Source organism: Lacerta agilis, chromosome 5 (genome assembly GCF_009819535.1).
Source record: "Lacerta agilis isolate rLacAgi1 chromosome 5, rLacAgi1.pri, whole genome shotgun sequence".
NCBI classification, from domain to species: Eukaryota; Metazoa; Chordata; class Lepidosauria; order Squamata; family Lacertidae; genus Lacerta; species Lacerta agilis.
Genome location: NC_046316.1, coordinates 31,629,106 through 31,651,151, shown reverse-complemented (window position 1 = coordinate 31,651,151; position 22,046 = coordinate 31,629,106). Strand labels below are relative to the sequence as shown.

The 22,046-nt window shown below is 42.0% G+C and overlaps 1 protein-coding gene across 4 annotated transcripts; it reads left to right on the top strand.

The window, feature by feature from the left end:
* On the top strand, positions 1–19,211 carry ATAD1 (ATPase family AAA domain containing 1). 4 transcript variants are annotated; one of them, XM_033149185.1, is made up of 11 exons: positions 3,138–3,275; positions 3,584–3,589; positions 7,769–7,944; positions 9,762–9,860; positions 10,631–10,751; positions 11,856–12,056; positions 14,482–14,588; positions 16,891–16,980; positions 17,449–17,499; positions 17,829–17,962; positions 18,818–19,211. In XM_033149185.1, exons 3-11 carry the CDS (start codon positions 7,783–7,785, stop codon positions 18,936–18,938), a joined length of 1,086 nt encoding a protein of 361 aa, XP_033005076.1. In that variant the 5' UTR covers positions 3,138–3,275; positions 3,584–3,589; positions 7,769–7,782; the 3' UTR covers positions 18,939–19,211. The 4 variants fall into 4 exon arrangements, with proteins under 4 accessions (XP_033005075.1, XP_033005076.1, XP_033005077.1 ...); XM_033149184.1 differs by lacking the exons at positions 3,138–3,275; positions 3,584–3,589 and adding an exon at positions 1–193; XM_033149186.1 differs by lacking the exon at positions 3,584–3,589 and having other exon boundaries at positions 3,267–3,291.
* Positions 19,212–22,046: the final 2,835 nt, after the last annotated feature.

Genomic DNA, 22,046 nt, shown 5'->3' with positions numbered 1-22,046 from the left:
AAATGTCTTGAAGTAGATTGGGTATAATGTGCTGTGACTATATAAACAATCTAAATTTGCAAATAAAGAAGCAGGATGGGATGAGGAGCCAAAACAAGAAAATGGGAGGTGGAAGAGGGGAATCACTAGTTAGTTTTCTCAACTGTTAAGACAGCAAGTGATTACACCACTTAGAAAAACATGGAATCTTTCGGTAAGGCAAGAAATATCTGAACTATTGTTTCCCCCCTTTTACTGTATCATGTACATAAGGGCAGCAAAGCCGTTCAATCTTTCTGAGTTGTATCCAGGTAAGTCAGATTAGACACACTGATTAAGTTAGTCAAAGCTATTGATTTCAATGAGCGTATTCTGCATGTGACATAGGCTGCAATCCTAAACCCAGTGATTTTTTTCCTGGGGGCACTCAAGGGTACGCAATACCTGCACTTTTTTCTGGAAGAAAAGCACTGGTCTAAAATATGGCACTTAGTGTAACCTTCCTCCTCCCCTCCCCAGAACCCAGATTGCCTAAACCCCACTGGTTTCAATAGATCTTCTGAGTAGACATGATTCAGATTTTGCTGCTAGTTGGCTACAACACTTTGATTGTAGCACTGCCATGAGTGCATTCATTTAATATTGCTGTACACCACCCCAATCTCTGAGCAGTGTGAGATTCTAGGGGCTTACCCAGGGTTCATGTTTCCTTCGAGAATAAGGCATAGTGGAGACTGTGGTGTCTTTTAAAATATATGGTTTATTAACACATATATACAATTGGGGCCTACAATGGAGGGGTTCACGGCATTAGCATCCCAAAAGGGTCTTGTTTCTCTCATAGCTGCAGCCATGGATTCAAACAGAGATCAAACATTACTCTGACTCTTTCTCCAGCTTGCTGCTTTACTTCTAGGTCACATCACTGCAACTCTCAACTCCAAAATCTGGCTTCCTTTTTCTAACTAACCACAAGCTGGGGTCCCACCCATTTGCTGGTCTCACATTTTGGTCTTTCTTTGTTTCTTTTAATGGCCCATCACCCAATATATCACCTCAGCACAGGAAGCTAGCCTGGCTTATATTTTAACACTTGCTGGATCCAGGAGTTAGAAGGATCTTGCATTCAGCCTATTTCCTCTACCCCAAACTCAAAACAATATGCATATCCCACCTCATTTAATTTGTTTGTGACACCTCAGACTCCTTACATTAAGACAAGAATGAGGTGACTGAAAGTAGATTTTGATAGTGGGGTACCATGAGAATCAGGACCATGTTAGGCAAGTTCAATGAAAATAAATTTCTCCATAATATCTTATTCTGATGGGTAGTTGTAATCTTTCCTTAAGATTTATTTTAGGTAGGCTACAATATTGCCAGGTAGAGTCTAGTTCACTGTAGAATAACTACAAATACAAATGTACATACATTTGCATATATAAACATGCAGCAAATGGTGTGGACCTCTTGTAGAACGTAAGTCTCAAGAAAATCTATTTTTCTCTCACGATAGTGGAGAAATGTTGGGAAATGTTCAGAAACATCTTTGTATCATGTACGTACACTGTCAGGGTGTGAGACCACAAAAGCTTAAAAGGAATGAATTACTTCCTTTTAGAGACCAGTTGGTAAAGTATTGGTATTGCTCCTGGGAAATTTTGACCTAATCTCATTTCAGACAATGACTCATTTAGATAAGTCAGTTTCAACCTTAGTTCCTTAATTTGGGTAGGGATTTGTAACATTAGTCAACCTCACCAAATTGGGGTTTTTTTCTGAGGACAAACAATAAAATAATGTAACACTCTTAATAGTAGGAGTAAGTCCCAACATGTCCAAAGGAATTTAAGGTTGCAATCCTGTGTACACTTACCTGACAGTAATCTCCACAGACACAACAGGACTTCTGAGAAAGCATACAAACCACTGCAGCCTTAGATTGTAGTGTGCATGTACAGGATTATACCCTTATCCTACTAAAAAATATAAATAATTTGTGATAATTAGCATTTAACTAGAGCTCAACTCAATAGCCACACAGTTCCTACACAATCAGATCCTGTGCCTCATTCTAAAATATATCCTCAATCCATGCAATTTATCACCTGACCTGTATTTATAAAGACTATCCCACCGAAATCTAGAGGATGTAGAAATGAACTAAGAACATCAGACCCACCCCAATAATCTACTTTTAAAATCTGACCAAACTCTTAAATAATAATAACTTGCTTGTTTAATAAAAGGCAGACTAGAAAATATGTGTGGGTTATGTAGGGTTGCCACAGCTCCCCACCATGCCAATGATTCCCATCAGCTGCCTGAAAGAGACTGCTTTTCACAACTTGGAAGTACAGTGAAAGTAAGAACTTCACCTGCTGAATTTCTGCTTGTCGGTGCCAGTGTGGTGATGTAGTGGTTATAGGCAGGGTCTGGTAGAGGATTGGAGCAGAGCAACCCAGGTGTGAACCCCAATTCAGCCACCAAGTTTAGGCCTGCCACTGTATTTGAGAGCTGTGAGAATAAAACAAGGGAGAGAAGGGGGAACCATTTGGGAAGCCTGGGCCTTCTTGGATCAAAGTCGGGATGAAAATGATTTTATTAATTTTATGCACGCTCATGAACTTGCTATGGTGAAAACACCCGCCAACTTTCATATCAGTTGTGCTGCAATTAATTCCTCCCAAAAACGCGTACCGCGCAGGATTGCAGTTCATTTAATCCCCCTGAACGCTGCGATGTACTGACAAATAAGCAAGGACAGGAAGGAGCCCGCACGCCTGCAATAAATATATTTGAGATTGTGCTGCCTTAACATCCGAAGAGGCAGCCCTGTATAGGGAAGCCTTTTAACGCGTAATGTTTTATTATGTTTTTTTATATACGTTGCAGCCGCCCAGAGTGGCTGGGGGGGGGCGACCCAGTCAGATGGGCCCGGGGTACCAATGATAAATTATTATTATTATTATTATTAACCTGGGCTCTTGACTTCCTGCCTCAAGAATGCGTGTCCCCACCCCCCAGCGCGCGCCCAAAGTCAGAGCAGGGGGAAGTCCTAGTAACGAAACCACCCCCGTTCACCGTTGCCACAGCGACAGCTCTTCCCACTTCCGTCTCGCGCGGAACCTTTGCGACGAGGCTCCGGGGCAGAAGCGGAGGGAATTCGCAGGCGGCCCTGGCGCAGGCGGGGAAAGAGGCGAGGCCTACAAGGCACTGGCGGCTGCTGTTGCTGCTGCTGCTTCTGTTGGTGCCGCTGGAAGCCGCTTCCTTTCTCGTCGCTGGCTAGCCGGCCGGCAGGTCGGTGGTCGGGTGAGTGTTCCTCGTGCTGCAAGCCCAGTCTCCTTTGGGGGCACCGCGCCCTGCTCCTCCTCTGTCCCGGCTCCGAGGAGGAGGAGGAGGCGGCGGCGCTGCAAGGGGAAAGGAAGCCGGGCGGGAAGGTCACCGCGAGGGAGCCCGGCGGCGATGGCCGCCCCTTTCGCTTTCGTATTCCTTCTCGGGCTCGTCTGGACCGTGTAAAGCGCCTTCCTGTGCAACCTCTTTCGAGAGGCCTCAGAGCCTGGGTGACTTCTGGGGGAGGAAGGCGAGTGTCTGGGAAACCCAGGTCGGGGTATCAGTAATAAATTGTTATGATTTTTAATATCTTGTGTACCCCCCTTATGTGGTCTTGCCTTCCCTTTTGTGCGGTTGCCAGGCTCAAAGCCCACCCACCCCGCTTTAAGGTCAGTCTCTCTCCTCCCGCTGCCCCAAGGTCACCCCAGGCATTGGTTTCTCCAATTTCCTCCCTTCCTATCTCTCCACAAAAGCTGCCTGTACGGGTGTCGTTAATACCGCTCAGAGCACTTGGCATCTATGTATCGCTTTGTGAGCAACCTTCCTCAGCCTGGTGCCCTCCAGAAAGTTTGGGCTACAACTCCCATCCTCCCTAACCATTGGCCATGCAGGCTGGGGGGGGGTAAGTTGCTTCAAGATTTTATGGGGGTTTATATACTGATAGCAACACCTTAAACTGGGCCTGGTAGCCAAATTCTGAGGAGAGGTGTTGTATGTATGTATGTATGCATGGTCTCATTCCTTTCAGCAATCCTGCTGCAGCATTTTGCATTCATAGAAGCTTCTGGTCCAAGCACAAGGGACGTCCCATGTAGAGTGCATTGCAGTAATCCAGGCTTGAAGTAGCTAATACAAGAACTACTGTGGTGGTAACTTACCATTTGCAGCTAGTAAAAGGTCTTCTAGCCACCAAGGGCTCATTCACACTTCTGCTTGTTCTCTGCTTCCTAGGCACAGGTTCGAGCTGTTTGCCTTTGCCATGCTGCTTCCTTCCTGTGGAACACACTGCCTATGGAAATTCAGTGGGCGCCTTTTGTAACAACTTTTAAACACCTGCTGAAAACTTTTCTATTCTGTCAGGCCTATGAAGGCAATTAAGAGTACATCCCCCATAATTGTCTACTGAAGTTTGTTTTAAATTATTTTCCTTTTAACTTGTTTTCCTTTTTATTATTTTACTGTCTGGTTTAACATTTTTATATTGTTGTAAACCACTGTGATATTTCTATGATACAATGGTATATAAATATTTTTTATTTTTACAAATAGCTAGCACTCCCTGCCTTGCTTCTCTGAGTTTCCAAATAGTTGTCCAAGGCTGCAGTTCTAACTCCCATTTACCTAGAATAAGTCCCATGGAATTCAGTGGGACTTCTGAGTAGATATGGTTAGAATTGTATGGCACGTGTTGTAACATGCTGTTCATCATGTCAATGCTTCTTACTGAAGTTGGAGCTATCACAAGGCACGTTAATAGTACTTGGGTCCTGGCTCTTTTAACTCAGCTTTTTAAAGAAACTCAGAAAGCAGGTAGAGAACGTCATACAGTGCGTATGCTCTTGGGGCATCTTAGATAAGCAGCCTGACAACATAGGACATTGGTGATATGTGAGGTCTGTCACGTTCTTGATGAATCCAATTTTTGCAACCCTCAGCAGGCAACAAGAATTGTGACTACAATGCACCTGGCAGGCCACAACTTAATTGATAATATTCTGTGTGTGGCTTGAGGGCTTCAGCTTTTGGCTGTATGTGGCATATTAGCTATGGATACTTGACCACTACTTGGCAGATAAATAGTACCTCTTGTAGTCTACTGGCCTTATATTTGATTTGTATTTGCTTCTATGTAAATGTTCCTATTTAAGAAAAGAGAAGACTTAAGAGTGGTAAACTTAAATGTAACTCTTTAAGTCAATATATAACTGAGCAGGGGTCAGCAAACGTTTTCCGCAGGGGTCTGGTCCACTGTCCCTCAGACCTTGTGGGGGCCCGGACTATATTTTTTGGGGGGAAATCCCCTCCCCATGACTCTCCCTTCCCTTCTACACAGCACCGGACAAGCCCCAGTGGCTGTTTACCTGTGCCTTGTGAGCGGCAGGGGCTGGTGGTGTCGGAGGGACGATGAGCAGCGCAAAAGGGCTGGCTCCAGAGAGGGGCTGCTTAAAATGGCACTTAGCCAACCGCGGCTCAACAAAGCCCAGCCCCCTTCCTCTAGGCAGGGTGGGGAGGCGCCACCACGTTGTGTGTGGGGGAGAATGGTGCAGCCCGAACGATCAGAAACCCCACGCCAATCCACACAGCGATTCCCGGACCGTCCGTGGGCCAGATCCAGAAGGCAATTTGGCCAGATCTGGCCCCCGGGCCTTAGTTTGCTGACCCGTGTAATTGAGTGATGTAATTGGCTCAACATTAATGAAACTGTTCTCCTTTTCACTGAAGAGCTAGGAGAGGCAATGTTATGGACAAACATTTAGAGCTAAGTTAACTCAGTTGTTTTGAATGTAAGAAAAACACTGAGATAAATGTAAATTTCCTTCTGTCTTCTCAAATATCCTTGTTGTGGGCTTTGGTGCTCTTCAGGGGAAAAAACATTTTCCACTGAAAAAGCTATTTTTAGTACCAAAAGTTCTGCTTATAGTAAATTAAGCACTGTTGAAGGGGGGAGGGGAATGACGCATGTTCTGAGAAAAAGATAAAAACGTTGTGTTTAGTTGACACAAAATCTCAGTTTGAATTAAGATTAGGAAATATGTTTGGGCATCAGGATTCAGCCTCTGTATGGAATTGCTTTGCATTAGTTCAGAATGCAAATAATCAGTCTTGTTGGTTGCAGGGAGGGAAGGGGGACCATAGACCAGGGTATGAAGTAAAGTGACAATAGATGAATAATTCTGATCAATAAGTACTTGTAAGAAATGCAGACATAATATATCCACAGGGCAAATAATCAATTTGACCCAAATACCAAGCTGATTGCCGTGTGCCTGTCTCCAGTTATCCTCTTCTGTTACAGTAGGCTCTAGGTCAGCCTACGGCTTGAAGCCATTGAAGTTGATGTGTTTTAATTGCAATCATTAGTTGCAGCATAAGCTGTATGGAAGCAGAGTGGAAAGTGAGAGCAATGGCCCTTAATAGGTGCCTTCTTCGTTTTTCTTGGTCTTCAGCTCCTTCTATGCATGTGAGATTTGGTTGGAACTCCATCCACGTTGTATGACTTTCTTGTACTGCCTCTGTCCCATCAGTGGTGTAGTACATTTTTGTATCAATATCATATGTGAAGGTAATGTATTCTCATGTTTTATCTGGAGGATTCATTCTAAGGGCAATGCCCACAGGTCCCCAAAATTATGTAGTTCTGGGGCCATGTATCAGATCTGGCTCCTGGCAAGAGTTTGTACCTGAAGAAGGGCTGAGACATTTTGTGTGTGTTCAACTGATACATGACCACTTATGCACAAGTCTTTGGGGACCCTGAGAAGGGTAGAACAAGGGGTGTACCAGGCTTATGCATGCTCAGCCAACACATCCAGGGGCCAGGAATGGAATCCCTATGCAAAATGGTTGCCACCTCTATTTGTAAAGGCAGTAGTAGAAAGCAGCATTTTCACAATGCAAGGCCTATGAATTCAGGTGATGTTTGCAGTTTGCAATTCCCTCTAGTATCCAGAACTTAGCAGCTGTAATTCTTGCTTGATGTGTCCAAGGTTGAGGACATTCTGCAGGCTTGCATACAGTGGTACCTTGTTTTGAGTCCGCCTCGTCGAGCGTCCATTTCATCGAACATCCACAGCAAACCTGCAAGTACCAGAACGGGTTACTTCCGGGTTTGCTGCTTGTGCATGCGCAGAAGCGCAAACTGCTCCGCATGTGTGCGCAGAGCGGCACTTTGTCGTGTGTCCTTTTCGTCTAGCGTCCGGGGCTCCAGAACGGATCCCAGTCGCAAAACAAGGTACGACTGTAGTGTTGTAGACTGTTTTTAAATACTGTATATCTTAAGATGGGAACAGTGCTTCAGATGACTGCAATTCATTGATAGCAAGTAGGAGTAAAGACACATGACCTGAAAACATCAATAAAGGTAAAGGGACCCCTGACCGTTAAGTCCAGTCGCAGACGACTCTGGGGTTGCGGCGCTCATCTCACTTTACTGGCCGAGGGAGCTGGCATACAGCTTCAGGGTCATGTGGCCAGCATGACTAAGCCGCTTCTGGCAAACCAGAGCAGTGCACAGAAACGGCATTTACCTTCCCACCGGAGCAGTACCTATTTATCTACTTGCACTTTGACGTGCTTTTGAACTGCTAGGTTGGCAGGAGCAGGGACTGAGCAATGGGAGACCACAGCGCCACCCGCGTCCCTAAGGACACATCAATAGTCTTGCTACTTTGCCAGTTAAACACTTTATGAAAACACCCTTTTATTATAACTTTCTCTTTCCTTTCTTTTGTCGTAGGTGAAACAAGCAAAATGGTACATGCTGAAGCCTTCTCTCGTCCTCTTAGTCGGAATGAAGTTGTAGGTTTAATTTTCCGGTTGACAATATTTGGTGCTGTGACCTATTTTACTATTAAGTGGATGGTAGATGCAATTGATCCAACAAGGAAGCAAAAAGTAGAAGCTCAGAAACAGGTAGGAGCATATAATAAAATATTTCTTCTTAAATATCAATTATTCAGAATGTTCATTTTGTAACATAAAAGCTTATGAATGGGAAGGCCAAGTGCTAAAGGACATTTTCCAAATAAGGTTATTATTGTTGTCATTAATGGCTGCGTGCTAATATTTAGACTGGGAGTGAGGAACTGAATCTGGCCAATGGTGGACCATTTGTAGGGGAGGTACAAACTAATCAATCATCTGGTGTCACTGTGGTGTCAGGTGACCAATTTTCCTATGTACTGTAGTGATTAAGCCATGCTAGAAAGGAAAATCCAAGCCCAAACAAACAGGGCTTTAAAGTGACTGCCAGTGCTACACTCCACTTCTTGCTAGATCTCACAAAGCTTAAATTCAGCACCTGTCGGCTGAGAGGTTTGGAGCCTGGACCTACTCTCACTCACCTTTCAAACCCCTGGCCTAGGATTTTTTTAAAGGAAGAGGGTAAGCAGTAAGGCACTTGCCTACTTTCCAGCTTGACTTTCATGGGGCATTTCCTCAAATTTGCCCTGAGCAAGTGGTGGCAAAGCATTCAGCCCTGCCCCCCTTTACCAGGACAGTCAAGCCCCTTTTTGCTATGCCCGCTGCTCAGCATGGTCTGAGACGCAAGAGCACATTTGATTTGCTGCCCCTCCCCCCTTGGGCTTCTGGAAAGTACTTGCTACATTTTTTGGATTTGCATCACTAAAGGCGGAAGAAGGAAGGAAAAGCAGAAGCCAATTTTACACGCACACAGTGCCTTTGCTAGAAGCCTGATCTGCTTTCCCATGAATCACTTCCCTCTTTTTCTGATCCACAAAAAAAAATCACAAACCTGCATACGCACACCATCCAACTGATACAAAATCAGCTGAGGAGCAGGAAGAGGTGTGTGCACTTGCACATGTAAGTGTGAAGTGGCTTCACCCACCACGGACTGGACTTGTGACCGACGGCCAACTAGCCATGAGTGAGTGAAGCCCTAGGGTTATAAATGGTCATCCACTCCTGGGCTAGTTAGAAATAGAGGAAGAGGGGTCAGACCATTGATCCATCTATCTTAGCATTGTGTACTGACTGGCAGTGTCCTTTCATACAGGAGTCTTCCCAGTCCTACCTGGAGATGCCAGGGATTGGACCCCGGACATTCTTCACACAAAAGCACTTGCTCTGCCACTGTGCTATATCTCTTCCCCAAGCGTTGATTTACGTCTGCCCTGCATCAGTCGCTCTTATGTGGGTGTTGCATTGTTCCTTTTTTGAAACCACAGGGTTTTTTTTTTTTTTTTTGCTGAGGAAATATTATTTCCCCCAATAGTGTATGTTACTGTCTTAATTCCTGCATGAAAGTCAGCTGAGTTTTTTGTCACAGCATCTCCCTTGAATATTGTTCGTAAACAGGGCAAGGGAAATTTGCATCAAGGCTGTTTCTCCACCCCCCTTTTCCTCCTGCCCCAATCTGTTATGTTTTGATAGGATGTTGTGCTGCTGCCTTACTCTAACAATAGTAAAATGCAGTTGGGGCTTGCCTTCATTTATCACAGAGGAAGACCCTGAGACACTGGCCTTGTTCTATTTACTTAACCTCTTGAACAATTATCAAATAACAGAGGAGTCACATTTTAACTAAAAGGGGTGGGGGTGAAGTCACGCTACATTCAGACAAGTGAAAATTTGTGTAAAGATCTTCGAATTTCAATTCTTTGGCTGTCCGTGTTTTCAAGTAACAACACACCTCCAAATTATTAACTTTAAAAAGTGAACAGTGTAATGTTACTGAATGTTAACTTCTTTTAAAAAACTCTTTATAGGCAGAAAAGTTAATGAAGCAAATAGGCGTGAAAAATGTGAAACTTACAGAGTATGAAATGAGCATTGCTGCACATCTCGTAGACCCTCTTAGCATGCACGTAAGCATCTCTCTCACTTTTTCTTACTCATTTAGAAAAATGGTGCTTCGGGGAGACAGTAAAGTGTAATATTTGGGATTAAACTTTGTAAAATGCAGATGCTGTCACTCATGCAGGGATTACACTCTAATAAATTAAGAGTCTTGTTAATTTAGGAAACTTCCAAGTGTGCCTGACTGTTTTCTAGCAGGAAATCATCTTCTATGCTTTCCAGAACAGGAAATGGGGCAGGAGACTTTACTTCAGGGACAACTATAATCTGCTTTGCATATCACAAAACTAATTATAATTGCAATCAGATCTGTACAATACAGATAATGTGATCCCAGCATAGGATTTTATTATTATCATTATTATTATCATTTTACTATTTATGTTAAGGTCCAAGGAGCTATTATCCTGAGTTTTAATAGGTTATAAGGTTTTATTGGTAGCCATATTTGTTGTATTTTTGTTGGTGTTTGTCTTTTAGATGCTATGGCCAGTCGGCTACACAAATAAAGTTTGAATTTGAATTTGATAATGTGATCCTATTCATGTTTACTCAGAAGTAAGCCACACTTAATTCAATGAGATGATTTAGAATTGCATCTTAAATTGACTTAAAACATGATAATCAAAAAAGTAATACCACAAATCTTACTGTGGCTCCACTCTTATCTGCTATATCTGAATACACACATTTACAGATAGCCATAAACTTCTTTAGCTGAGAATGCGACTGTTTTCTTACTTGATGATGACTCTTTAATATTGTATTTGTGCCTCAGGTAACATGGAATGACATTGCAGGTTTAGACGAAGTTATTACAGACCTGAAGGACACAGTAATTTTGCCAATCAGGAAGAAACATCTGTTTCAGAACTCCAGACTCTTACAGCCACCGAAAGGTAGGTATGGAGAGGTCATAGAGGATCTTTTCTTGAAACTGGCCATGGTAGATTTCAGCTGCATTCAGACACTGCATGGAGACATGAACAAGCCTTTGCAAGCGCACACACAGAGCCCATTTTCAGAGCAAGTGAGCAAATGAATCGGGAAGTCTTCTGTTAACTACAATTTTCTCTTCCGAACCAGGAATCTGATTAATAGCTTTGGCATGAGCCATGATTACCAAGACATTATTATGATTAACACATACACTGATTGTACATATATTTAAAGGTAAGATAGACCCTTCCTGCAAGCTGGTAATCCAATAGACACGATACAAAAGGGAAAAGAATGAGAAAGGAAGAGGAAAGCAGGCACTAGAGCAGCCGCTCTTTCACTGGCCGGTGGAGTGATTGTTCTGCCCCTTGCCATGATATTCTTCCTAAGAGGCAGGGGCTAAGATTTCAAATACTCAATTAGTAGTAATCAAAAAGTTTAAAAGATGTTTCCTTAACAAAAAGCAAGAACCCTTTATGTCGAGCATTGCAGAACCTGTATTTCTCCAGGTGTTGCTAGACTACATTTCCCATCACCCCATGCTGGCCAGGGCTGATGGGAGTTCCAGTGTAGCAATATCTGGAGAGCCACAGGATCCTCTACTACTCTATGTGAACAAAAGAATGTAGATTGAAACATTACAACCATTTCCTATGAATCTCTGTGAAACTAAGGCACAACGCTATGTGTATTTACATGAGAGCAATTTCTGATAAACTCGGTGGGATTTATTTCCAAATACACCTTTAAATGCTAAGCTGTATGGAACCAGTACTCTCTAACTTTCAGCTGAATAGTTCTTAGTGGCAGTTTATGCCTCTGTTGGTCCTTTTCTCTTCCATTGAGATCACTTTTGTTTTTAATAGAAATATTGTAGCCTGAACAAAGTAACATGTTCAGGATTCATTGGGTATGGGAGCCATATACGAATGGCGGTGCAAATCTTGAGTATGTGGAGGCACTTAGGAGCAGTCTTATTAATAGCAAGTGTGACTCCTTTGGTGTTCATGCTGTGTCTGTCAAACCAAGCGGCAATAAAATGTTAACAATGTGTTGCTTTTTAGGAGTACTTCTCTACGGCCCTCCAGGCTGTGGTAAAACCTTGATTGCCAAAGCTACAGCGAAGGAAGCAGGTTGCCGATTTATTAATCTTCAACCCTCCACACTGACAGACAAATGGTACGGGGAGTCTCAGAAGCTGGCTGCAGCTGTTTTTTCTCTTGCTATGAAGCTTCAACCTTCCATCATCTTTATTGATGAAATAGGTAAAATACGTACTTTCTGTATGTAGTCATAGGAAAATATAATTGCACTGAAGTTTTTAAAATTCAGTGAATCTTATCAGGTATGCATGCCTTATTTGGCAAAATATCGATGTTAAGAAGGCAGTCGCTCTGAAAATAAGGAAATGCTTGGTAGCACAAGTTTATCTTGGTTGTAGCCAAAGATCTTTATTGCTAATGCCTAATATTTGTGTACTCAATATCTGGTGTTTACTACAGGAAGAAATGGAAAGGTTTTCTGCTTTCATTTGGATGCAGATATTTTTGATGTAACAGAGTTATCTCACCCACTTCAACCTTCATTTACATTCACTATGAAACTCCAAATTTCAAAAGTAATGTTGTACAAATTATACCTCTTTAAAATTTTGCATATTTTAATTGTTTAGCTCTTAATTTATTATTTACATATTGTCAATTTGCCTATTCCAGGAGCTGAACAATTAAAATATGGTGGATAATAATAATAATAATAATAATAATAATAATAATAATAATTTATTTATACCCCGGCCAGAACCGGACTCAGAGCGGCTAACAGCAATAAAATTATAATAAAACAAAAAAGAAAGAAAAAACAGTTAAAATACGGGTTAAAATACAATTTAAAATGCAGCCTCATTTTAGTAGTAGCCCATAAATCAAAACCACAAGGGGAGAGAAACAAGTGTCAGTCTGAGTCCAACCCAAAGGCCAGGCGGAACAGCTCCTTCTTGGAGGCCCTGCGGAAAGATGTCAAATCTCGCAGGGCCCTGGTCTCTTGTGACAGAGTGTTCCACCAAGTCGGGGCCAGTACTGAAAAGGCCCTGGCCCTAGTTGAGACCAATCTAACCACCTTGTGGCTCGGGACCTCCAAAGTGTTGTTATTTGTGGACCTTAAGGTCCTCCGTGGGGCATACCAGGAGAGGCATTCCCGTAGGTACGAGGGTCCTGGGCTGCATAGTGTTTTTAAGGTCAAAACCAACACCTTAAACCTGATCCTGTACTCCACCGGGAGTCAGTGCTGCTGGTAAAGCACTGGATGAATGTGGTCCCGCAGCAAGGACCCCGTAAGGAGCCTCACCGTGGCATTCTGCACTGCACCCGCTGGAGTTTCTGGATCAGCTTCAAGGGCAGCCCCACGTAGAGCGAGTTACAATAATCAAGCCTGGAGGTGACCATCACATGGATCACTGTGGCCAGATCAGGGCGAGAAAGGTAAGGGACCAACTGCTTGATATGGCGGAGATGGAAAAATGCCACCTTTGATGTGGCTGCAACCTGCGCCTCCATGGAAAGGGAGGCGTTGAAGGTTACACCCAAACTCTTGACAGAAGGCGCTGGCACTAATTGAGACCCCGCAACAGATGGGAGTTGGCCCCCCAACCCCATGTCGTCCTGACTCAGCCAGAGGACCTCTGTCTTCGAAGGATTTAACTTCAACCGGCTCCCACGCAGCCATCCAGCCACAGCTTCCAAGCATCTGGTCAGTGTATCCCGGGCCAAGTTAGGGCGGCCGTCCATCAACAGATAAAGCTGGGTGTCATCAGCATATTGATGACAACCCAGCCCAAAACTCAGACAATCTGGGCAAGGGGGCGCATAAAGATAATTGAAAAGCATCAGGGAAAGGATTGCACCCTGCGGGACTCCACACACCAAGGAGTGCCGCGGCGACAACTCCTTCCCTAGTGCCACCCTCTGTCCCTGTAATGTTTGCCTAATGTTGTGCTTAGGTGTGAATATTACCGTTATATGTTGTATGCCACTTAATTCTTATGAGTGTGAGGCGGAAGCATGCTAGAGGGAGGAGAATTCTGGACCAAGCAAATACAATTTCTTTGCCCAGAAGAAATCAACAATAGTTTGTGTTAATCAGTTTGGCAGTTCTGTACATTTGCATACATCATTCTTTGTTGAACTTGCACTTTTTAATTCACTTTTTAAAAGTCGTTGTGTGTTGGCAGATCAATGTATTGTTTAGGAAAAATGGTTAGAGGTGATGCTACGTAGTAGATATGACATTCTTCTTTTTTATGATGGCACATCCAGTTCTCTGAGAGACTATCCTTTTCATCTAGAAAAATGAACAGCATTAGGTGAGGCAGCTTGTATGGCAGGATCTGAACAAAATCGACCTAGTTTGACATTCTTTGCAGTCTTCTCTCTATTCTTCCCATAGCACAATCAGAAATAGTTTACTCTATGGCAAGAGAGCAACTGTGGGCTTCTTGCTTGAGAAACACCAGCCAAGACCCCCCCCCCCTTAAGTATATAGAACTAGTTGTATGGTTTCTGGGAATCTGCTAGTGTTATGTAGTTGGTGCATGTTTCTTCATTAATGTTCAATACAATAGCGGTAGCCAGAGTAATAAGATAAAATAGCCATGAGCAAAAGCTTTAATTCAAACACTCTCTTAAAATTCAGATTCCTTTCTGCGGAGTCGTTCAAGTTCTGATCATGAAGCCACAGCTATGATGAAAGCCCAGTTCATGAGTCTCTGGGATGGCCTGGACACCGACTATAACTGCCAAGTAAGTAATAATTTTTAAGAGAAGAGGGCAGAAATTTATAGGCATAAAAGGGCCAGGACAATTTAAATGCTAAAGAGCAAGGAAGTACAAAATTCATCCATTTCTGCTAACTGCAGCTAAACTAGTATTTTATTTTACCTTTTTGCTGTTCTTTGAGCGCTCTTTTCCTTGAGTGCAAGAAATTAACATCAAGGTTCACTTTCCCATGTGGAGGTTTTAAAAGGTTGGACAGGAATGCCCCTCTCAAGGCAGCTACACAAGGCAGGCTCCTGGGACTTTGGCTTCAGTGTTCTGTAGACGGCCACCAATCTTTCCTGAGATGATTGTCATATTGGGTATTTAATTGGATTCACTCTTACTTGGTTTAGTCTTGAGTGTAAGGAAGCCTTACCTTGTTCAGGAAAAGGGTAGATGACTCTGTCAGTTGAGATCTGTATCTCTGAAGCGTCTCAGATTAAGAAACTTGAGGTGGTGATCTCATAACCACAGAATTTTGTGGTTGCCACCACAGAGATCAGAGGAGGACATCAAGTCAGCTTTGCAGGAGAGAAATTGGCCTGCAAATTACAGTTAAGGCCTCTCTGTCCAATATAGGCTTACAATAGGAAGCCTTTAAAATTTCAGTGAGATCTCATATGCTCAGAGGCCCTGGTGATATCCTTGGCTCCCACTACTAATGGCTAGTGTGGTCCTGTTGGCAGGCCAGTACCTCACTTTCCCCTCTGCGTAAAGGGGAATTCTTTTGTCAAGGTTTGTCTTTTCAACTCTAGAGGGCAGTCTCTCTCTCTCTCTCTCTCTCTCTCTCTCTCTCTCTCTCTCTCTCAGAGCAAATAGAGCAATATTTTGAAGCAGGGCTCCTTTACACATCACAGTTTTCTCTGTATAGGAAAATTGGGTTGTCTGTGGCACAAATGTGTTTTGTCTCATTGTGGGTGTTGTACAAAAAGTGATGATGCTTGGAGCAGACCTAAGCCAGTGGCACTTGCAGGGCAAGGGTACAAGACTCAAAGCAATATTTGAGGATGAATATTGAACTAAATGAATTAAAAAGAAACCCCCACTCCACAAAAAGTCTCAGTGTTTATGCTTGGTCAAGTTCATTTAGCTTGGAAAATGGTCATTGGGAGACACGTAACCTAGAATGGATAAAGATTACTTTGCATCAGTTGTAGATGGTGAACATTAGAACTTTCCCCCATTTGATCTGATACTATTTTATACCTCTGAAACCACATGCAACTTTGAAAATGTGACAATTGACTCCAGATACCAGTTTTGTTACTAACTGTGGCGGTCCGCTCAACCTGCACAGGTCCCCCAGACGTTTAACGGTCCGTTGATACCTGCACTCACCACTTTATTAATTAACCGCTGCCACCAACCAGTTTGTCTGGTATTTACTTCACTCAGTTCAGTCAAGGAGAATATTGGAACAAAACTGTTTTATTTGAAGTTTAGTACATAAGCATGTGGTTTCTGAATAAACAGTACTTTCTTGGTTGTGTTCTTGTTAACAACAGTGCCCAACAAATTCTCCCACCCCTGCTCCTACTCCTTCCCTTGCCACCCTTCTACCAGGCTCTCAATACCCACAACAAGCCCCCTAGCTAAAGACCAACGACAAGCCTAAAGGCTAAAGAACCAAAGACCCAACGAACCCCAGACCAAAGAACTAAGAACTCCCTTCCTTCCCCGGGAGGGGTTTATATAGCCCACATAACTCCGCCCCCTCAAGGTTCTTACTGGTTATTCCCTTTTAACACCTTCTATGCCAATCCGAAGTTTGGGTGAACGCCACACTAACAGATAACTTTGGGGATAGAAGCCTTCTAAGACTTCCCCAGCAATTTATTGATAGCAATTTATTGATCTTTAATCAGCCTCTTTCGTTGTTTAGAGGCAATATGGTGGTATTTTCTCAAGTTTTTGAGACTAACCTATTTTGCTTCATAAACCTATTACACCAAAGCACTTTAGTACTTGAGGAGAATTGTGGAATATATAATTGTGGAATATACTGCTTCATAAAGTACATTGTGCTTAGCCAAACCTTTTAGAATCTTGATTTTCATGCCAAAATTTGCATCTTCAGCTGTAGCGAACTTTCTTTTTTTTCTTTCAAAACAGGAAGTGTATCTCCACTTTTCACCCAAATCCTGGGCACTCATCACTTTGGGTTTTAAATGCTCGAGGGAGCTATATACTCCCTGAGCTTGTCTGGCCTGTATTGACTTCTGATTCTGATTCATCTTGCAACAAAAAAAACCTTTCTGCTCTTCCTTCCTTTTTTGACTTCTTTTAGGTGATAGTGATGGGAGCCACCAATCGCCCTCAGGATCTTGACTCGGCTATTATGAGAAGAATGCCCACACGATTTCATGTCAATCAACCTGTAAGTCATAGAAGATTCACAGCCATGAATTGTATGGCCTGACTCCTCAGTTATCTGTTGACCATTATAATTTATAGCTACTTTTCTGACCAAAGGATCCCTAAGACAGTATACAATATACTGATAAAAATGTAATACATTCGAGTAGTTAAAAAAAGTTTAAAATTCCTTTCCCTGGAGTTTATTGTCCCAGCTATTCCTAGTTCTTCCTTGAAGAGGGAAGGGAACTGTGGCTGCTGCTAATGGGGGGAGAGTAAAAGCCTATTGCTTCAAGGGGTAGTCTTCACTTACTTTTGAAGATTGTGAATACATTACCATTCTGCTGTCCTTCTGTAGGCCCAGTGACACGAATGGGAATTGCACAAGCGTAATGCCGTGCCATTACAGCACATCGATTTGTTTATCCAAAATCAGTGAGAATGCTGCCACCCTGTTTTTTGTAACAAATGTTTTGTTCTCAATTTAAAGGCATTGAAGCAGAGAGAGGCAATCTTGAAGCTGATTTTGAAGAATGAGAATGTAAGTCAGTTGTTTCTTATGCTGCAGAACTTTGAATGGTTTGCTTTATTGGAAGGGCTGTAGGATCCGTAATGGCTTCAGCCGGCTATTGCATCCCAGTCATGGTGCTTAACTCTCTCTAATGGATGCCGGTTAAGCTGAAAGGGCACAGCTTTTACTGTGGATTATACCCATAGCCTTTTGTTGTTGCTGCTGTTTGCTAAAGTCCATGTTGGAGCAGAATCTGTTGTGATAACGTTTCTTAATCCTCCTTCAATCTGAACTGCTGTTAGAACTTTGTAAAAAAATGTTTTCAAGGCATTCATACGCTGCTGCTTGTTTGCTGATAGGTGGACAGGCGTGTCGATCTCCTTGAAGTTGCTAAGGAAACAGACGGGTTCTCAGGAAGCGACTTGAAAGAAATGTGCCGTGATGCCGCGCTGCTCTGTGTCAGGGAATATGTTAATTCAACATATGAAGACAGGTAACTTATTGAAACTACAGAGATTTTTAATATGATCTCTAACCCAGTGTCTATCTTTAAAGTGTTTTTTTTTTTTAATACAGAAATCATAGAATCATAGCATTGTAGAGTGGGAAGGGGTACCAAGGCTCATCTAGGCCAACCCCCTGCAATGCAGGAATCTTTTGCCCAGCATGAGACTCGAACCCATGATCCTGAGATTAAGAGTCTCGTGCTCTACTGACAGAGCTGTCGCAGGATGTTGTACTGGAGAGTACAACTTCACATTTAGTTAAATGTATGCAGAGTACAGAGGTACCTCGACTTACGAGCAACTCGACTTCCGCATTTTTCGACTTCCGAATGACCTCCAGAAGCGAAAAAATGGCCGCCGCTTCCGAAATTTTTGACTTCCGAAGTGAAAGCGGCGGCACAATACCTCGACTTACGAAGATTTTAATGCGCTTTTTTGGAGGTACGATTTTTTTCCCGTTCCGAGATGGCAGCTTCGACTTGCGAATATTTCGACTTATGAGCGCGCCTTTGGAACGGATTAACTTCGTAAGTCGAGGTACCACTGTACAACAAAAACGGGAATGACATCCTTCCTATCCCTTCACTTTCCCTGGTGGGATCCGTGTGCTCCTGAGGCAGGAAGAGTGTGCATATCTCTCTGCCTATGGGGAGCGGAATATTCACTAATTCCACATTGGACTTTACAGAGAAGTTCAAAGAACAGGAAGTGAGAGTCATTCAAAGAACTCAGCTTTTATATGTACCGTGTTCTTTGTGTGTTTCCTTACTGAGGATTAAACTACCAAACTTGTGTTGCACAGCATTTAAATCCCCTTTACGGTTTTTTGTTTTTTTTTAAAGTAATGAAGAAGATGAAATTCGACCCGTGCAGCAGAGGGATCTGAACCGGGCAATTGAGAAGATGAGGAAGTCCAAGGATGCTACAAATCAGAGTGTTCTAATGCACGTTAGTTTAGATTAAGGCTAAGGAATGCCCTCACATGGTCTCATTCGGTGACTTTTTTTTTGTCGTTTAGATAGTGGAAATGAATTGGAAGCAGAAATATCCTTTTAATAAGTGTTGACGGAATTGTTTTTTTATATGCAGATACCTTAAGTTATTGAAATCTGATAATATTGCAAAATTGGATGTGGCCTCTCTAACAGATCATGACATGGGAGAATGTAGTCTAGCTCGAAAACAATGTCTTGTTTCATGGTTTCAGCCTTAAAAGCCTGTCGTTTGGTTCAAGTATGGCACATTGTTTCTCTGGGGAGGAGGAAACTCAGTTCATGTACATATATGTATGAGTGTGTATGATATGTATATATCTCCACACTGTTTTTATATATAGACATAATGTGTAGATAACTTGAATATGAAAAGCCTTCTCTCTCTCTTTTCCCCCCCTTTCCCCCCTTTTTCCTTTTTTATTTTAAAAAACTCATTTTCAGGATCAAACCAAGTCAGGGGATTAAAATATTCAGTAAACATCTATTTTTTGTGTAATACCTTAATAAGAAGGAAGAAAACCTGCTTTGACTTCTTCCATTTAACTTACGGTATCCACTGGTGCCAATCAGTTTAGGTAGAAAAAACATAATGCCTCACGAACCTTTTGAATGAATCCAATACTTTTTCTTTTTTTAATAACTTTTTTATATTGTTGCATGATAACCATTACGGAACATCAGTAACTGCATATTACCAAAATTTATTTTTCTATTTCTGAATTGCGAATAATTTCCTCTTTTTAAAAACTTCAAAGACCTGGAGGGCTCCTATTGCTGAAGTTCCTTTATCACTGTAAGACTATATTGTCTCACTTGCTGGTCACAACATTATAACATTAAGTACAGTGATCTTAAACATTTGCTTCATTTCATTTCTCCAATACCTTTGCTCATTTGAGAAACTCTCCACAGATCTTCTAGTGGATAGAAGGAATGATGTAACATTCAGATATTCTTCAGTAACAGGTGGCATTTCAGCATTAAGAATAAAATTTTGTTCACCCTTAAAGCTGTTCACTGATCATATGAATCCACACTAATCAAAGTAGCCAGTTACCTAAAACAGTCACAGCCTTCATAATAAGCTTTTTTAAAAAGTAATTGAAATGAGTGTTGAAAAATATGCGTTAAAAAACCGATGAAGGGAATGATTAATTCTAGACTTCCCTCAACTCATTTTATAACTTGATTGTGGTTATTCTTGCAGGTGCTATTTTGGGCACAACACGGTTATATAAAATGCAGAATGTTCCTGCATCTTGGCTCATAGGCTTGCATTTTCTTTTAAGGAAGGAAGTTAGCAAATGGTTTGTGGCTAAATAAAACCAAGTGCAGTGCAGGTTTCAGGTCAAGATCCAGAGGGGCTCCTGGGTGTGGGTTTATAACCTGTGTTTACATCACTTTTTCTCAGTTTCCTTCCCAGAAGGAGCTTGTAAGAAAATTCCCAGATCCATTTTACAATTTGGGTTAGATTGAAAAGGTGTTTTGAGGTTTCGCATGAAGCATTTCCTTCTTTAAGGGGAAATATTGCTGCGGTACGTGGTTTCTTTTACTCTGTTTGTCTTTCGAAACCTCTCTCATCCAGTCCCAAAATGGTTATTGGGGACCATTTTGTGGAACAACTTCTACAGGGAAATCCTGGTGTTTATTTATGTGCTCCTCTGGATTTCAGCCATTTTTTGTCTGAAATGTTGTTACTTGTTCATGCAGCTAGTGTCTACCAATACATCTGTATTACTGAATCCTTTTAAGAGCTTTTTATATGAGCTGCTTTTGCAAAACTGAATCCTTGGACACTGAAGTGCATAGGTAAAATTATGACAATAGTACTGCTTTGTACAGTCTGTCACCTGTCAGTTCCTTTTGATAATCATGAGTGTCTTATTTTGAGAGAGTGAATAGCATTTTTCTGTTCATGCCCTTGAATTTCATTAAAAGCACAGAATTCAAAATCAGTATAATTATCTGAGCACCTCATAGGCGTGCTGTTTGTTTCTACCATTTCCTATTGCTTGTGAATAAAAAGGTCAAACAAATTGAGCTAAACTTCCAAATAATGAGTCCATATCAGAAAATTTGTGCCTTTAAAAAAAAAAAAAGAATTATGACCATTTCCTGCAAAAATAAGAAGTTGTCAGTGTATCATTCCTTCTTGTGTTCTTCCTAATATGTAAATTTACAATTTTGTTAACTCAGGCACAAAGCAGCCCCAATTAATAGAAGGTATGCCATTCAACAGGAGGGTCCCCCCCCAACCAAGTAAAAGGCTTTATTGAATCCCTTTTCCAGCTATTTACAATTGCCAGTTTTCCTGGAAGAAAATCGAATTTCGTTTGCAAGGCTCCAAAGGCTGTAGCAGCTCAGGAAACTCAGCAGCGTCTCTCTGCATGCACAAAAATACTAAGTGTCCATACAAGTCTCTTTGGATCCTGCTCAGTATTCCTATGATTTCAAACAATAGAGCCTTTGAAACAAGAAACCTAGCTATATCACTATATGTGATACATTATTTGGAAATTTCAAAGCATTTGTTTCCCCCCTACTGCTTGTTTACTGGGCATGATTTAGACTGGTTGAAGGCAGTAAATTGGACCATTCCGCCATAATAATTCCCAGAACAATTCTTTGGGCATTTATCCTTCCAAATAATTATGTTATACTTATATTTCTACCTGCTTTGTCACTGCATGTCCTGCACATTTATCTCTTGTCCAGCCAGTGACTTAATTCTTCACTATATGTGTAGATTCTGAAGTTGCTGTACTAAGTTGTTATTTGCAACATCCTTTCCCCACCCTCTCTTGCTACATAGGATCAGGTTAGAGTTTCTGGTTACTTCCTCAAAAAGGAGAGATGCCCCAGTCCAACAGATGTCTGCCCAATTTTTGGGCACTTCTCTCTCACAGTTAAAAATCAGGCATATCACACTTTCTCTGGATCGGAGTCCTTACTGTGATAACATTGTTATTTTATTTTTTATTACTCCCTTAAATACCCCAGTAAACCCTAACAATGGTTTTTTTTTTTTGCCTTTTTGCTGAAACAACTGCCTTCACTGCAACCAAGCTATCTCTTC

Coding starts and splice junctions, on each gene's coding strand:
- ATAD1 (XM_033149184.1), top strand. Junction 14,589..16,890: donor ACACCGACTATAACTGCCAA/GTAAGTAATAAT, acceptor GACTTCTTTTAG/GTGATAGTGATGGGAGCCAC. Junction 16,981..17,448: donor GATTTCATGTCAATCAACCT/GTAAGTCATAGA, acceptor CTCAATTTAAAG/GCATTGAAGCAGAGAGAGGC.